This window comes from Cornus florida, unplaced genomic scaffold (assembly GCF_030987335.1).
Source record: "Cornus florida cultivar Cherokee Brave unplaced genomic scaffold, ASM3098733v1 CherokeeBrave_3.0.0_Hap2_Chr11, whole genome shotgun sequence".
Classification (NCBI taxonomy): Eukaryota; Viridiplantae; Streptophyta; class Magnoliopsida; order Cornales; family Cornaceae; genus Cornus; species Cornus florida.
In genome coordinates this window covers 76,077,974-76,095,495 of record NW_026775581.1, presented here as the reverse complement: position 1 = coordinate 76,095,495, position 17,522 = coordinate 76,077,974, and the positions used below count along the sequence as shown (strand labels likewise).

Below are 17,522 nucleotides of genomic sequence, written 5' to 3'. Positions count from 1 at the left end.
CTGTCAGATCGATCGAACATATTGTTCAGATCGATCTCTGTTCCTCATCTCACTATTTTTTACTCTGTTTGCCTTTTTAATTTTAAAATTCCAAAAATATTTTTATTTTATTTTATTTTCTTTTCTTTTCCAAAAATCCTAAAAAGATTTTATTTTATTTTAATTCTTTAAAAATCCAAAAATTTTTATTTTCAATTTTTAATTTTTAGTTTTAAATTTTTAATTTTTAATTTTAAAAAAAAAAAAATCAAGGAGAAATCATTTCAGTTCAATCAATATGGGGTTTCAGTTTGATCAATCGAACTGGTTCGGAGAAGTTTTTAAAAATAAAACTGAGGGTTTCAAGATCGATTTCAAAGATCGATCTAACCCTCTTCCAAACCCTATCCCTTGTTGTCGCTGCACCCATCTTCCCCATCTCCGGCGAGCATCTAGAGCATCATTTCTCTCTCTCTCTCCTCTCGGATCTCATCTCATCTTCATCTCATCTCATCACTCGATTTGGGTAAGATCCAAATCCCTCTTGTGATTTCAAGCTTCGATTTGATGTAGCCATGCTTTAAATGTTAGATCCATGCTATTTTGATGATGAAAACCTCCATTGATGAAGCTTTGACTCACTTTGTATATATATGCATATATGTGTATATATGTGTGTATATATTTTATTAAATTTTGTATATTCGATTTGATTTTGGGAGTATGGGCTTCATTAGGTGAATAGGATTGATGATTTGTGTGTTGATAGGCACACGACTATGTTCGTGAAGGCCTCGTGCCATCCACGTCACAGATCTGTGATTGTCCACGTTCTTTGCAGAGTTCGATCGATCAAACATATTTCTCAGATCGATCGAGTGAGATTGATCGAACTTAGTTACTTAATTTCTCAGATCGATCATGAGAGATCGATCTCACATTTTTTGTGATTGATCGAACTTCACAGATTTCATATACACATTCTATGCATCTTATCTTGTGTCCATGTTATCTTATTCATGCCCAATGCCTGTGATTTTCCATATTGGATGTATTTTACACTTACACTGCTTAGCATGTTCACAGCCTGTCACTTCCATAGATTCATGTCATTTATCTGTTTTGTCTATCTTACTTGACAAACGTGATTCTATTTTGTGTTTTAAATTCTTTATTCTGGCACTGACTGCCCTTGCAAGTTTTCAATTATTTTACAAGCCATGGCTCGAATCAAGACTGTAGCCCGCGAACACTATCACCGCCGGGGCAGGCCGCATTTAGATGACGAGGCCGGTCCATCTCATGCCTAGGACCCCATACAGGAGGAGCTAGCTGAGCCCATACAGTTTCCCCACTCTGACAGCAGATTACATTCTGATGTTGGCGCATCTCCTTCACACGGTGACGCTGAGGCTGAGCATATACCATCTCCACCACCACAGCCAGCTCAGCCAACCCAGGAGTTAGACCGGCCATTACGCAGATACTCACGCCTTCCAGTGGCGTATGAGTCAGTTTTTGACATAGATTTCTTCTCCCGGTCGGTATTTACCCGATCTGCTTATGATGATATACTGTGGAGAGGCCTTGCGGCCATTCTTGCCCCTGTCACATACCCGGTGTACCCGAGGCTAGTACGGATGTTCTTATAGAACCTTCGGCCTGCCTTACGTAACACGGCGGAGCTGAGGACCTCTATTGATGGCCACCTGATTTCTATTACTGTGGACACCTTATCCAAATCGTGCCATTGTCCACATGACTGCCCTCTAGAGCTACAGGAGACATATCCCACGCTATACAGGCCTTCATATGCAGATATGGCCGTTCTTCTCATAGGTCATTACGCCGATGGCGAGACCTTCGCCACCCATACCTATTTGCCAGATGACTTGTGGCTCTTTGACTCAGTTTTGTTCCGTAACGTCTTCATGGCCGGCCATAAGATTCAGCGGAGAGGCGACTACCTGACAGCACTATACGCTTTTTATACAGGGCATTGGCTGTCTATCCCTGCGCTCATCTGGAGCGTGATGAGGAAGCTCTATAATGAGCACATTAGCAAGGAGAGGCCCAAAAGGGCTAAGTCTCTCCCATTTGGCCACCTCATCACCTAGATCTTGCTAGACCAGCGCTATTCTTTCCATCCATGGGAGCATCTTGAGCGAAGATCTTGTCACTTCCTGAAGAAGGACTGGGATAAGAGCTACAATGTCATTATCAAGAGATTACAGGATGACGCCATAGAGGCGGTAGAGGAACTAGAGGCTAAGGAGGCAGCAGCAGCAGCAGCTTACCCAGCAGCGGACGATGCAGTAGTCGATCCGGCTGCCGTACATATGGATATTGATTTGGAGCAGCCTGCCGAGGACGCAGCCCATTCATGATGCGGAGCAGGCTCAAGATCATCATTCTCTCGATCTAGCCACACCTGAGGCTCCAGCACAGACACCCGGCTTTGGAGAGCGACTCCAGGCTTTGGAGGATGCTGTCGTATCTATCCGCACTGACACGATCTCTCTCCGAGAGGATGCTGTCTCTATTAGAGCTGATATTGCTACCCTCCGTACGGATGTCATAACCGCATTCAGAGATCTATCTAGAGACATTCGCGGATCGCGACCTACCCGTTCGACCTCTTCTTCCTGATCTCTTTATCCCTTTTATCCTATTATCTTATATATCTGTGATCTCATCATACTTTTGATACTGTTATACTATTTCTGCAACCGTGTCTGTCGGCTCTGATACTAGATGTACTGTACTTTATTTTTATTTATATATATTTTCTGTATGGATGTCATATTTTCATATTCTTATTGCTATCTATTTGACTCCATCAGGTGCATTCCAGTGACTTCAGTGGGAGAGAGTACTGCCCAAAATTTTCAGGACCACCCTTATACCTCTCTCTATTTTCAGTTGCTATCCCATTTACACTTGCATGCCCACTGTGCACTATTATTATCCCTTTTGTTATCTGATGAGTTTATCCAATTGCCAAATTTCAGGACACAGTTAATCCCAAGTTTGGGGGGGAAATGCCACCTACTTTGGATACTTCAGTCCCAGCCATTCTTTGCCTTAATTGCACTGGTATACTCTATCCATTTGTTCTCTTTGCACATTGAGGACACTGTGCCATTTAAGTTTTGGGGGGTAAGGGTGCTTTGTAGTGTTTATTTTTAAATTCAAAATTTTAAGCATGTCTTGTGTATTTGAGAGATTTTCTATGATTGGTCCATAATTAGCGATGATTTTGATCTTTTGAGGACTATATTGCTTAAAATTTAAAAATTACTTAACTTGAGAGTCCAATACTCCTTGTATGCCTTATGGATGCCATTTAGGAGTAAATTTTTTGAAAATTTGATATCTTGCTTGCACTTGTGGTCCACATCATCTTGATTTTGTGATTGTTTTGAGATTCACTCTTGGATTCTACACTAGCACAGGCGCACACTAGCATTCATTTGTGGGGTACATGCTTTGTTGATTATTGAATTGGTTATATCCCAATTGGACTAGTAGTGCATTGAAAGCTTTCATTCTTGATAAAGGTGGATAACAACCCCTTTTCACTAAGTAGCCGAGATTCTAGCCTCATCAAGCACTGAATTTCTCACGCCGAAAGGTGGAGGGCCCAAACTCTAGGTTAATAATTGAACTTGCTTACAAAAAAAAAAAAAAAAAAAAAAAAAAGGTGACTTCTCCCAAAAGGTGAGAAGTGGGAAATGATTAGATGGAGATTGTCTTGATTTGTAACCTAGTTGATTTGAGCTTGTAAGTCCGTAGGGGTGTTTCAACACCTAGTGCCCTAAAGCCGTCTGGTTTGGGAGTCATTGACCTAACACTCGACCTCATGGATCCCTATATATATATATATATATATATATATATATATATATATTGACTAAAAATAATAAGTGCAGTTAGAACAATAAGCTTTAATAAAAGGTCCACTTTTTGTCTTGATGATCGGTACTAGATTTGTGTGCTAGTTTGAGGGTAAAGATGTGATTAATTCTCTAGTTGGCTTAGATAGTAACATATTTGATGCCGGTCCACTCAAAAAGGATTCTAGAGTTGTTTTGATTTTCATGATCATTTTCTTGATGTGTGGAGGACTATACTTGCTTGCTTGATATTGAGACTTTGGGAGATTGCTTAGAAATGTTTGAAACATTTCATACTTGAGGTAGTTTTCTCCCAATACTTGTTTGCAATATTGGTGTCTCTTTTGTGAAAATGATCTTAATGTTTGTGGGTATCATTTCTGGAAACCTTCAAGAGACTTCACTCGTCCACTAGGGGTAACCTAGGGGTTTAAAAGGCTTGTTGCATATGCTAAATGTAATCGTGTTTCCTACAAAAGTAGCGTTATCCATTTATTGCTTTCTAGTTCATAGTTGTATAGTTATTCATTTTATTCCTTTACTTTATAGTTCATTGCTAGGGACTAGCAATATTTAAGGTTGGGGGTATGATGAGCACTGAAAAGTGCGTATTTAAAGCCCTTAAGCTTAGGTATTCTAGGACATTTATCTATCTTATTTAACCGTCTTGTATTGATTTCATGTTATTTCCATTTTCAGGTACTTATCCCCAAAATAAGCTAACTCAGCCAAATAAGAGCATAATTGAAGCAATTCTGGGATGAATCAAAGAAATGAGCAAAGTAAAGCAAAAGGAAGCAAAGGGTGGAATTTCAGCAACTTTGATCGATCTCAAGAAAAGTTCGATCGATCCAACTTTCATCGATCTCAGCACTTCAAGATGTATCTGAGCCATGTTTGTCCCTAATCAAAGATCTCAAAAGTTCGATCGATCCAACTTCCTTCTCCGATTGATCGAACATTCTTATCCTTATCCAAATGATTGATCTTATCCAGTTGTACCACCCTACCAACCACTTTTATCCTTTTCCCAAAAATATCTTCAAAATATCTCAGATTTGTTTTTATCCAAAAAGGCGCCGCCACTGAGGATCGATCCAGCTTCAGTTCGATAGATCTCAGCCATGTTCGATCGATCCAAGTCCAAGGTTCGATCGATCAAACTTCCTCCAGTGCGAAAAAGTTAAATTTCCAGCTCATAAAAAGTTGTCCTTTATCCAATCATTGGAGAATATTTGCTGTACAACCCCAGCTCATTTTGGGTGTCATTTGACCTACCTATATAAGGATAAAGATTACTTTTTGTATCATATCATATTGTATCACATCATATCATATCATACCTTGTAGAACTCTTAGGAAGGAAGCAAAGAAGATGAGGAGGCTAGAGACACCATTGGAGACTCTTCATCAACCAAGGAGCAGATTTCTTCCATGGAGCTTGCCCTTGAGGGTTGGAGGACATCATCCATGAGTGGCTAGACATCCTCTTGGGGTTAGAGTTAGCCCTAAGCACGCTTTCTACTCCTTAATTTATGTATTTTTGAGGGGATTTGTATTGTGATTCATGTGTTGACACTTTTATATATATAGATCTTGTTTATTCAATGATTTATGTGGTTTAATGCTTCCAATTGATCATTTCATTCTATCCATATGTCTATGTATGCTAGAATAGATGTTCATGTGTTTGTCTCTATTTCTTGTGTTATTGATGCATGTCTATGTGTGTTGATGCTATAAATCTAGAGATTGTCAAGACATAGTGCTTAATGTTATGTTCTTGTGGTTTATTTGATGGTTCATACTCATTGCTTAATGGTTTGTGCATCTCCCTTAGTTTAATTAGTTTAATTTCATGTCATTAGCTTAGTTATAGTGTAGTTGTTAAATGGGAGGACAATCCATGCTTTTTTGTTGATGTTCCATACTTATGAAAGCAAGTAACATGTATCTCTAACCTTGTGATGTGTTTGGATTGTGAGATTAAAGAAAGGATTAATGGCTTAATTTGATATGTTGTGTTATCCACCATGTTGTTTAGACAATATATGCTTAATTTGTCATCCATGCTTTTTGGAACAACCATACACACATATTTTGTTGCAATACATGTTCTTCCCCTCATTAATCATTCATTAAAGGTGTAGAAAAGCTATGCTTAGTGGTGATCTCTAAACCCCAAGATCTCTCTCTCTTTTATTCTCTCTATTGCATTATTGCTTACTTTAGTTTAATTTGTATCTGGTTTAATTCAACCAACCAACCACTATTTTGATCACTCGACCTACTAACCCTAATTTTGATTCATCAACCTAGTACGACACTCAATCCTTTGGGATGATCCCTACTCACCCTAGCTATATTTTTAGTGAAAGGTAGTAGTGGCAATTTATAAATGTAAAACTTGGCCACATAAGCATAAACTTTGGGGTTGAATTGACACCACACACCATTTTATATATATGATTATGGTACCACGACATGAGCTTGAGTCTCATGATCGATGGTTAGGGAGCGTATATGCAGCGGGATGCATAACTAGCTATGATGGTTTGAGGTGTACGCTGTTAGGTCTAGGTATTCATGCACACTTCAGGTACATTTTGTATGTTGCCTACTAGTTATGTTGAGACTGCCTTGTAATCCAGTGAGAGTCCCTTAGTGTAGATATATATATTTATGGACTATATAGTTATTGTTGAGTTGTCTAGGATGTACATGCATATCAGGTTTCTGCTTGGATTGTAGTAGAATAGAACTTGTGTGTGGGCCTAACCCACTATTATTTTTCTTAGGTATTCGATAATTTCAGTCTTAGAGCTTGATCGTGTTGAGCAGAGATAGTCACTTACTCTTCCGACAACGTAGGACTTTTCTTTATGCTTTAGTTTTGGATTTCCTTTCAGTTCAGTTGTTATATTTTCAAGTTAGGATATTATTATTCCCAAGTTGTAATAATATTGGAGGTTTAGGATTATATTATTATTAATTCTTTGAGGATTTATTATTTAGATTTCTTTCAGCGTAATTATTCTTTTTTGTTTTTAAATTCTTTTTGTATTCTATGCTTGTTTATATACTTAATTGTTTGGTATCCCTTGGATATGTGTTCGGACTTAATCACCCGTGACTCTTGAATCGAGGGGTATCACAAGTTATTCTGGGCAATTACGACCCACAAGGTACTATCTAGTGCACGCGTGTATAAGTTATTTTGGACAATTATGACCCACAAGGTACTACCTATTGCTCACTTTATATGACTTAGGAACTCTTATCTCCGTATTAGAGCCAAACTCTAGCCATCACATATATATTTTTCCTTACAAGCCTTCCAAAATCAATAAGTTCAAAACTTATGCAAAATTAATAAGTTGGACCAAACTTATACAAGATCAAATAATGCATAAAAACCATATTCCATGCACAAGTAAGGTTGAATCCACACAAACCATGTCCTAGAATTCAAGTCTAAATAGCATATGACACGTCAAGTCCTCATTATACAATTTAAACATAAAACAATAATATTTTACAACAATTGAGCCAAATTACCATTCTAAGCCATAAGTACTAAATAAGCTACCATTTTAAAAGGCCACAAGTACTAATTCTATGCAAGTCTAGTAACATGCTCACAAGGTAACCAAATATACTACATTTCAAGAGATTATCATCCTAACATGAAAAGTCTCTAAAATCAAATAATTTGGTAAATGAAACAATTTACCTACGGCAAGATAGACATGCTTCTAAGGCTTTGAATTATCAATTAAGCTATACAATGCCTATATATTATATTTCCTTAAGTTACTACATACATGATATCTCTGCACACTATATATATATAAGCTAAGCATGCCTTTAAATCATGAATTTAGCTACACAATATATATATAGACTATAATTTGACAAGCTATACATATATATACACCAGACATGTTATTAATCATTAAACCTTAAATCATTTCAAAGGATTTCTATCTATACATAAGACTATGATTAAACAAGCATGTAAACAATATATATTAAGCTCCAAAAACACCTAAACACTTAGGAAATAAATATACAACAACCCCTACCTCCATTTGAGATGAAATCTCAAATCCCATCGAAATGAAACCTTTCCGAATGCGACGTCACTTTGGGGTTTTGTTGGGGACAACAAGGTGAACAATAAACCCTTAGGAGGCAACACCTAACTCCAAACTTGGCTTCAAACCCGAACTCGAAAAATGGCCAAAACGAGATTCTAATCGGTTGGAATCGAAGGCCTCGTCAAGGTCGACATTAAAGCCTAAGACATCGCCGAAAAAATCCTATAAAAGAAGGGCCAAAAGAGGAAAAGAAAGGTGGCAACCATTTGGGCTACCATGGCTGCCGGCCAAAAGAGGGAGAAGATGAGTGAAATGTTTCACTCACCCCCTATTTATAGAAAAACTCAAATAGTGCCCTAAACGTGTCCCGCCCGGCCTAGAAAAGTAAAATTTGCGCAGATGCGCTTAAACGGCAAAAAACTGCGAATGAAAAAGAACTGAAATGAGAAAAAATGAATAACAAAAGAAACAACGTCGAAAACTGAGTCCCGAGCTGAGAGATATGCCTTGAGCAAGTTCGGCGACAACTGGGGTAAAAAACACGAAAACTGGGGAGATCGACCACAAGACAATTTTAAGAGTACACGACTCGACGAAATGTGAAAATGAATCCCATACAAGGATTCAAGCCCGAAGGAGACACTTTGCAATTAACTTTTATTAATTTCTCAAAGGCCCCTACACAAAAGGATAACTGCGCAAATGATCCAAATTAAAATATTTTTTAAAAAATATTTTCTTAAAAATCCCCAAATCAAAATATTTTCAAAAAAATATTTATGAAAAACACTCCAAGAAACGAAAATGTTTTTAAAGAATCTTTTCATCTATACCACTGTGGGAAAAAGAAACAACTGGCGAGTTTTTCTCCAAAAATAAAGTTACGTATTTCAAGGAAACAAATTGGGATGAAAGCACGTGAAGTCAAAAATAAACTCCGATCACAAAGAGTGAGGTTACGGGAAAAGAAATTTCAATGAAAAAAATTAATCCGTAAAAATAGAGGAAAAAGAAAGGAAGGAAAATGACCGGGTCATTACATGTAGCTCGCCCAGTGTACGTGGTAGCCTGTCAGTGCCTCTTGAACCTGCCCACAACACACCCACCCACAAGGTCGCGACACTTTAGGTCCCACTTTAACTTTCATAGGAGTAGGAACTGCAACCTTAGTTAGACACTCACATACTTCTAAGAATTTATAGGACGATTTTTGACCTTTCAATAATTCATATGGTGTCGCATTAGTTTTCTTTTAAGGTATTTTATTGAGAATATAATTTGTAGAAAGCAATGTTTTCCCCTACAAATTATGAGTTAAACTAGAACATATCAACATAACATTCATCATTTATTTTAAAGTACGGTTTTTGCATTCAGTAACACCATATTTTAAATGTGGTAGCTTGATGAATGATACCATGTTCTAAACAAATATCAACACAAGGTGTTTTGTATTCATCACCTCTATCATTTCTTAACACCTTGATCTTTTTGCCAAGTTGATTATCAACCACATTTTTGTAATGTTTATACATTTATAAGGTTTCATCTTTGCTTCGTAGCAAATACACATAACAATATCTTGTGCAATCATTGATAAAAGTTTTCCACCTCTAATTGGCACAAATTTAAGATAATATAATATATTACAGAATATTATATTACAAAATTAAAATAATTCAACCAATATTAAATTATTTATATAATTCAATAGTCTATTTATATAATATGCTTTAATTTCACATAATATTGAACATATCAATATTTAACATATTATCATATACTAATGTATATAACATTATTTTATTAAATCTCAATTATTAGTATAATCTCTACTTGTTTATAGCTTAAATAAAAACATATAATAAAATATACGCATGGAATGAATTGTCTTAAGATTGTTGAAAAATATATGTTTCATATGACATTAATTTAAGATCTAACTAACCTTACACTAATATGCTATGAGATAATTCATAATATGCTAAAATAATTAATTAAATATGCAACTCGATATTTATTTAAACATTCAAATTAAAGTAATAAAATAATAATTACTAAATAAAGAACCTGGACCGAGACTAATATTGGATACTATGTCCTTAACATAATTTATGCCGCGTATGATGCTAAGGACTCAATGGTGTTTGTCTCCCAGGATACAACAATCTACATCCACCAGTAGCAGCACTTCAAATTCGTTAATACGATGAACCTCCTCTGTATAATACTCTCTCAGACTCAAAAATGTATATCTCCTACATAAAAACTGAATTGGGTTCGATCCAAACCATTTAGCTTGGACCAATTGCAATATGGCTCATTGGTATAAATGTTTGGTCTAATTGTTCGAACCATTTGACCATATGGTTTGAACCCACACACACTTGGGTTAGGTTCAAGTTAAGAGAGGGAGAGAAAGAATGAAAAAATTAATGAATTAAAATGATAGCAGTGTGGGTATTTATAGAGAGACTGGTGTCTTTTGGTTATTGGGTGCAGGGGCGAAGCCAGCTTGTGCCTAGGGGGGCACATGCCCACTGGCCTGGCTCCGCCCTTTGCATATATATGGTTTTTAATTTTTTTTTTTTTTTTACATATATATATTGAAATTTGTATATTATGCTCCCATTAAAATTATTAGTTTCCAAATTTTATTTAAACTTTTTCTATTTTTTATCTTTTACTCTTTAAATTTCTTTAATTACCTTTCTAAAAATGTTAAATTTCCCTAATTTAATTATGCTCTAATTTGTTTCCTTTAAAATTCATTTTTCTTTACCTTTTTCTCTTCTTATTCTCATTTTTTAAAAAACGAAAATTCCCACTTTGCCCCCCTGAATTTAAATCCTGGCTCCGCCCTTGATTGGGTGTGTTTGTTCATTTACAGAAATGTTTCATCCATTGCCCTTTCTAGTTTTAGTCAACACCTTTCCATTATTAGTACCTTGATTGGGTGTGTCTGTTCATTTACAGAAATGTTCCATCCATTGCACCTTTCCATTATTAGTCAACACCTTTCCATTATTAGTCAAAACGTGACCTCTGGTCATACAAGATGTCTGTTTAGTCTATAACTACCACACCTCTTGGTTTATATCGATATACTGATGTACAAACATTCTTTATACATCAATGTAAATGATATACAGGGCTCTGCATACAACAATATACCACCCGTTCACAGGATATTCACGTTGTCACAAATGACATTCACGTCCTCACATAAAAATCTCTTCAAAGAAAACGCGATATGATAGTGGTTGCATTTTTGAACAAACACTACGTTAAAAGATGTATTTCATTTATTCTGATAAAACAAATTTCATTCACAACTCCAAGACCACCGGACTAGATGATGAACAGAGGATGCAGAGAAGCTCTGTTTTGATCAGCGATCTTTCATTATAATACACTTCTTGCCTTTATGGTGTATCTTTTCTTACTTTATAAAATTTGCTTTACATTCAAAGAAGAAGAAGGAAAAAATAAAAAAAGTCACAAGAGGAGATATGGAAATCGATCAAGACCATAAACTGGTGATAGATGACGTGGCAATTAGAAGAGGGGCATAGCCGCCGCATAGCGTACCCCTCCATGAACAAAGATCAATAAGTCTATAATGTGTGTGGAAATAAATTATTAACTTTGGAAAGTTACAATCATTGAAGAATATAGAAGCCTCCATCTAACAATTCAAACTGAAATTTTATCGTATTTAAGGAGTAGTGTTAGCCCCTTGACATTTGTCCAAGGGAAAACATAGGCATTTCAAGGCCATGCCATGTCTTGGTAACACCTTGGCTTTGGTTAGATAGCCATGAGGATGCTCAGTGGGTTGTCAGCGTGCAAAGGATGCTCAGCGTGCACAAAGATGCTCAGAAGGATGTACAGCGTGCATTGGGGGTGCCCAGTGGCATTTTTGTAAATATGGTAAAAAGTGAAGTTTGGAGTTTTGGCTCGGGATTTTTATGGGAGGTACCTTGAGTCCATAGAAGATGGTTGGCACAGACAACACTTGATTTGGATACCAGGAAAGGCCTGAAAGGCCATTATGACTCCTCAAACACATGTGACGTTTACCACTATCAAAGTGCTAATATTCCTTAGAACTATACTAGGGAGGGGTTTGTTAAGCACATCAGCTGGGCTATGGCATGGCTTTCTTAGAGGGCTTAGCCAACGTGCATGGGCACGTGTTGCACCACTCCTAGATGGTTGCACAAAAGGGGAGCATCCAAACTAATAAAGGGCTTAGCGGATCTCACTCGAGCATCCAGGCGGGCGCGCGGGTAAGTGTCTACCCCGGTGTGTACGCGGGCGTGCAGCCGCGTGCACACTGGCGTTCAGGCATGGCGCGCACAGATGAGCACCAGCGTGTAGCAGCGTACTTATGGGCGTGCATTCGGGCATGCACTTAGACGTGCACACGGGCATGCATGGCTTGGCACGCCATACACTCTGAGACATTTATATATGGATGCAAATTAGTGGGATTGGCATGGGCTAGGTTCACAAGGTTTGCTCAGATGTTGCATAAAGCATGGACCACATAAGTAATGCTTATGGTTACAGAAGATGGCTAAGTGGGCTCAGTTGGTTGGAGGCAGTTACTAACACTTCCCACTCATGTTCATATATTATGGGGAGTGGGGGTGTGCTGAGTAATTTCCCATGCATGTGGCACAGATCTGAGGAGACAACACACAGGCGGTTGGGGTCGGTTTTCCTCCACTATGCTAATATATAAAAGGTGTCAGATAATGTGCAACTTCTTGTGGGCAAGTGGCATGAGCAGAGCGTGCCAACAACCTAGTAGTTGGGCTTGGCAACTACATATGTAGTGCTGGCACACTTAGAGGGTGCCAGGACGATCTTAGGTGGATGAGGGTGTCATCCACCACTTTAGTGCATGGGTGGTTTTGAGAGTTTGCCTATATATTATTAATGTGGGTTCTGTAGAGGGACAAATAGGGAGTGAAACATAATGTGTGTTGAGCTTTGGTTCTTTGTACGAATCTGTGTTCCTTTGTAATATGTTTAATATGAGCAAAGGTTGGGGCTTGTCCTTGTAAACTATGTGTGCCTTCTTTACATTTTAGTATTATGTGTATGTTGTATTGAGTGTTGGCTGAGACTTGGTGGCCCTAAGTGCCATTATAGAGGCAAAAATTTGTGGTGTGATTTAGCCTTGTAATAATTGGTATCAAAGCCCCGTTCTACGATGGCTGGACATTCTTTATTCGACACTCTTTCGCAAACGCTTTTTTGCATTTGCGGTCAATTACGACCAAAAATTAATGTATTTCAATTACAATTATTAAAATATATTAATTGGAATCACAGATAATAGCACAAATAATATTTCAATAACGAAATATATCAATTACAAATTTATATCGTGCAAAGGTCAAAATAAGAGACAAAAGACGGATTGGAAATCGAATAAGACCATAAACTGGTCATGGATGCATAACCCCCTGTGGCACAAAGATCTTTAAGACTATCAAGTGTATGTGGATATGAAATAAGAAAAGTCAGTCAAATTATGGACTCAGGAAAGTTGCAATCGTTGAAGAACATAAAAGGCAGCCCTTGTAGGAGTTCTGTGGTTGAATTGTCACTTTCTATTCAAATACATTAACTGTGATCTTAGACGTTTCTTCTAATTATAAAATAAACATTTGCGGTCAATTATGAGCATGGAAGATATAAGAACATATGGACCCTCATGAAGATATTTATGGTCATATGGGTATGGCATATTCCTTTTTCCATTATTCAGTGGGCCTAAATGTTGGACTTCAATAACACTCTTTTTTATATATAGACTTTTCAAAATTGTCTGTGTATACTCTAAGTCTCATAAAGCGGGAGTGAAAATGAGAGCGAATTTAAAAACGGGAGTGAGAATGAGAGCGAATTTAAAAGCGGGAGTGTGAGAACGGTAGAATTAAGCGATAAGTAGTGAAAATTTGAACGAAAGCGCGCATAAAACGTGAGAACAGAAGCGCGCTCGGAGCGTGAGAGCGACACTTGTTAAGAAGGATTATGTGACTTAGTGTACACTTTCTACGGGAATCTGATTACTGATGAAAAAAAAAAAAAAAAATAGAAAAAAACTAGAGAGCAACAAGAAATAAGGGGGTATTTAGTTGACATAAACCCCAAAATAGCACAAATATCTTTACAGCAGATAAATTATTCTATTATTTTATTAGAGTAAAAAAAAAAAATTCATGTTAAATTGACACATATTTGTAGTAGGCATTCAGTCCATTTCATTACATCAAACGGATCTGAATTCAAGAAATAAATTAATGAATGAGGTACAAACCACCCAGTTATCTGCTAGACAAGATTTATTCGTGCTTCATACAAGTATTTAAGTATAAATTAAACTCAATACAAGCATTTAGCAACATACATATCCATGCTCATATGGGTATGGCATCGATGTACAATGAGACGACATGATATTTCCACACTTTATCAGGATGAGTATATCCATCACTAGTCTTGAAGAAGCAATCCACTAATCCAGTAAGGTTGACACTTCTCCTTAGGATATGCTTGGAGATGTAGTTTGGCTTGAGGCATTCCTCATTGATATCTTTCCATGCATCTGCAACCCCTTTATTGAACACATCAACAACCTTTTCTTTTGTCATCTTGCCGGGATTCTGCCTCATGTAGCATATAATCCCAGTAGCAACATTTCCGGTCTCCAGATCTTCCTACAAAGATTAAAGATTTATAACTGTTAATTAAGATGTTTACATTATAACATAGGACCACAATTGTATGTATACAAATGGCATTTCGTTATCCATTTTTTTCATCTCGTGATGTAGTGTATTGCATTGTAATGTAGTGTCTTGTGTAGCTAATTTACTAGTGCATAGGAATATACAGGATAAGGGATGGGAAAAGATTCATGTTCTTTTTTTCAAATGCATCAAGGAATGTATTATATAAATGTGTGTATAAATATACCTCGTAGTCTACTATGTCGTCCATGAGCCTCACAACTTTGCACGAAGCAACCAAAACTTTAGGTTTCTTTACTACCCAGTCAAATACCTCAGTCATGGCAATCCCTCTCATGCCCAAATAGGATGATACTGTGACCAAGTAATAACCTGCGGTTTTAAGCGCGTTGACCATGTACTCATCGTAAGATGGCACATATCCTTCTTTGTACCACTTGGCCTCCAAGTAGTAACTGTTTGATAGTTCTTTAAACTGTCATTAAACAAAAGTGAGGATATGAGCTACTTGTCATAATAAATAATAAAATGGTAGAAATAAAAAAAAAAAAAAAAAAAAAAAAAAAATAGAAAATGGAAAAAGCCTTACAGCAATTTTCGAGCCCTCAACGCTATACGATCTTCCATCCTTTGACACTTCCCTGTCAAATTCTTCATAGAGATTTAGGAGAGTTCTGTAGAATACCTGCATGTAATCTGGAAGATCATCCATGGCACTCCAATCCCACCTAAAAGTTAATAACACGGTTTCCATATTCATTCAATTGAAGACCAAACATTATCATCCACAATGAAAAATAGAACTTGGGATGTAAATATTAAACCTCTGTATTGCCTCTGTAAAAGGTTTAAGCTCTTCAAGTGTACCATATGCATCATATGTGTCATCAAGAACCGAAGACATAACAATAACTTTAGCGAGCATGACCCGTGGAACCGTGTAATGAGGTTCAAAATACGCTGCCATAGCCCAGAAATAGCACTCAACCAATCTGTTCCTCGCATAAGGAAGTTTTGTTTCAAACTCTAGGTCTTTCCACCACCTATATACAATAGAAGAGATAAATTAAATTTATTAAAAAAGAAATATCGTTGTGTAGATCACTACACACATAGGCATAAATCTGCTCATTACCTTGACATGTGGCAAAGTTCTTGCTTGTGCAACAACTGCACCAGATTGAAGTCATATTTTGCAAACTTCAATAACAATTCGTTCTTAGAATCGTATTCTTCATAGACAGAAATGTAATGCCTTGCTTCTGATCTTGGGATGCCTTTGCGGAGGGGTTGCTCTAGGGCATGAATTACTTGCTTTGCAAGAAAAGGGCATAGTGCATCAGTATCCACAGACTTGAGGTTAGCGATTGTGAAAGCAAGAGCCTCATCTAGAATATCTTCTCCATGTGTCCTCAAGAACGCGGCTTCATACAAGCTCAACATACCCATTACATCCCGAGTGAGGTTTTCCTTGAATTTACCGTTGCTGTCTCTAAATTTGTTGAAGACATCTGTTTCACAAGCCATCATATATACAGTATCAGCCATGTGTGCAAGTGATGTGAATGTTGTGCATATATATGATTTCTTGCTTTTATATGTATAGGTACGTGTGAATGCGTGCATGCTCTGATTGATATGTGTGTGTGTGTGTGTGTGTGTGTGTGTGTGTGTGTGTGTGTGTGTGTGTGATGAGGAGCTTACCAGAAGGCATTTTATGACCATATTGTCTGAATACTCGAAAATGAGTTGCAGCAGTGTTCAAATCATTGTACTCTTCATGATTTTCGAAGTGAGCATGAGAGTGAAAGATTTGTTTCAACTGCTCATCGATCTCTTTCTCGAAGTGATAGAAGATACCAAGGCGATCGAGTGTGTTAATCAAATTCATTTTCTCTGTTGCTTTACTTTTTGCTTCTATTAGCATACTTCGAACTACTTCTTTCAGCACTTCAACCTCTTTAGCATACCTTTCATATGCCTGCATACCCAAATCAGAGCAACACAATTATACAACGCAATACATAACAAGATATTACCTATTACATATACATATAAAAATATTTATTTGTGTGTCTATACATAAAAATCACATGAATGTTACCTCGTTATCTAGATAGAATGAACTGAAACGATCACCCCATAAACTAGGCTCAAAGTTTGCTCCAGGACGGACAGTGTCGGGGTTGCAGTTCATCAGATTAGCAACTTCAACGGAGGCCATTTGAAGATGTAAGTAGGAGGTGACTATGTTTTACTTGTATCAAGAGTTAAATGTAAGGGCTATCAGCTATGCAATACACACTTCATCTACATTCATATTTATAGGAAGGAATGGGGGACTCATACTCCAACGTGAAATATAATTTAGTTGACAGGTCTTTTGTTCTTTTGTGACATTGTAACGGGTAGAAGAAAATTATTGGACGGCTTTGTAGACTAAAAGTACCGACGGCATACATAGCCCCTAACTTCGTATTTTTTGGCACAACATATTTATATATTAATAAGCATAGTAGTTTAATAATATATCTTTTAATCACTCAAAGTAAAGTGAGACTTTTCTATATATATATATATACACACATAGCCCCTACCTCCGTATTTTTTGGCACAATATATTTTTATATTAACAAACGTAGTAGTTTAATAATATATTTTTTAATCACTCAAAGTAAAGTGAGACTTATATATATATATATATATATATATTATCCATTATAAGTACACCTTCACTTCTTACCGACGGAAGCTGTTGATAGTTGAATAGACCTTAG

At 36.9% G+C, this 17,522-nt stretch overlaps 1 protein-coding gene across 1 annotated transcript; it reads right to left on the bottom strand.

The window, feature by feature from the left end:
• Positions 1 to 14,075: 14,075 nt before the first annotated feature.
• On the bottom strand, positions 14,076 to 17,023 carry LOC132286634 (valerianol synthase TPS1B-like). The gene is made up of 7 exons (XM_059788994.1): positions 16,850 to 17,023; positions 16,450 to 16,726; positions 15,881 to 16,256; positions 15,570 to 15,788; positions 15,335 to 15,473; positions 14,972 to 15,220; positions 14,076 to 14,712 (listed from the first exon to the last, which is right to left on the bottom strand). Exons 1-7 carry the CDS (start codon positions 16,967 to 16,969, stop codon positions 14,413 to 14,415), a joined length of 1,680 nt encoding a protein of 559 aa, XP_059644977.1. The 5' UTR covers positions 16,970 to 17,023; the 3' UTR covers positions 14,076 to 14,412.
• Between the last annotated feature and the right edge of the window lie 499 nt (positions 17,024 to 17,522).

Coding starts and splice junctions, on each gene's coding strand:
- LOC132286634 (XM_059788994.1), bottom strand. CDS start 16,969: ATGGCCTCCGTTGAAGTTGCTAATCTGATGAACTGCAACCCCGACACT. Junction 15,474..15,569: donor TTTACAGAGGCAATACAGAG/GTTTAATATTTA, acceptor ATTAACTTTTAG/GTGGGATTGGAGTGCCATGG. Junction 14,713..14,971: donor ACGACATAGTAGACTACGAG/GTATATTTATAC, acceptor TAATCTTTGTAG/GAAGATCTGGAGACCGGAAA.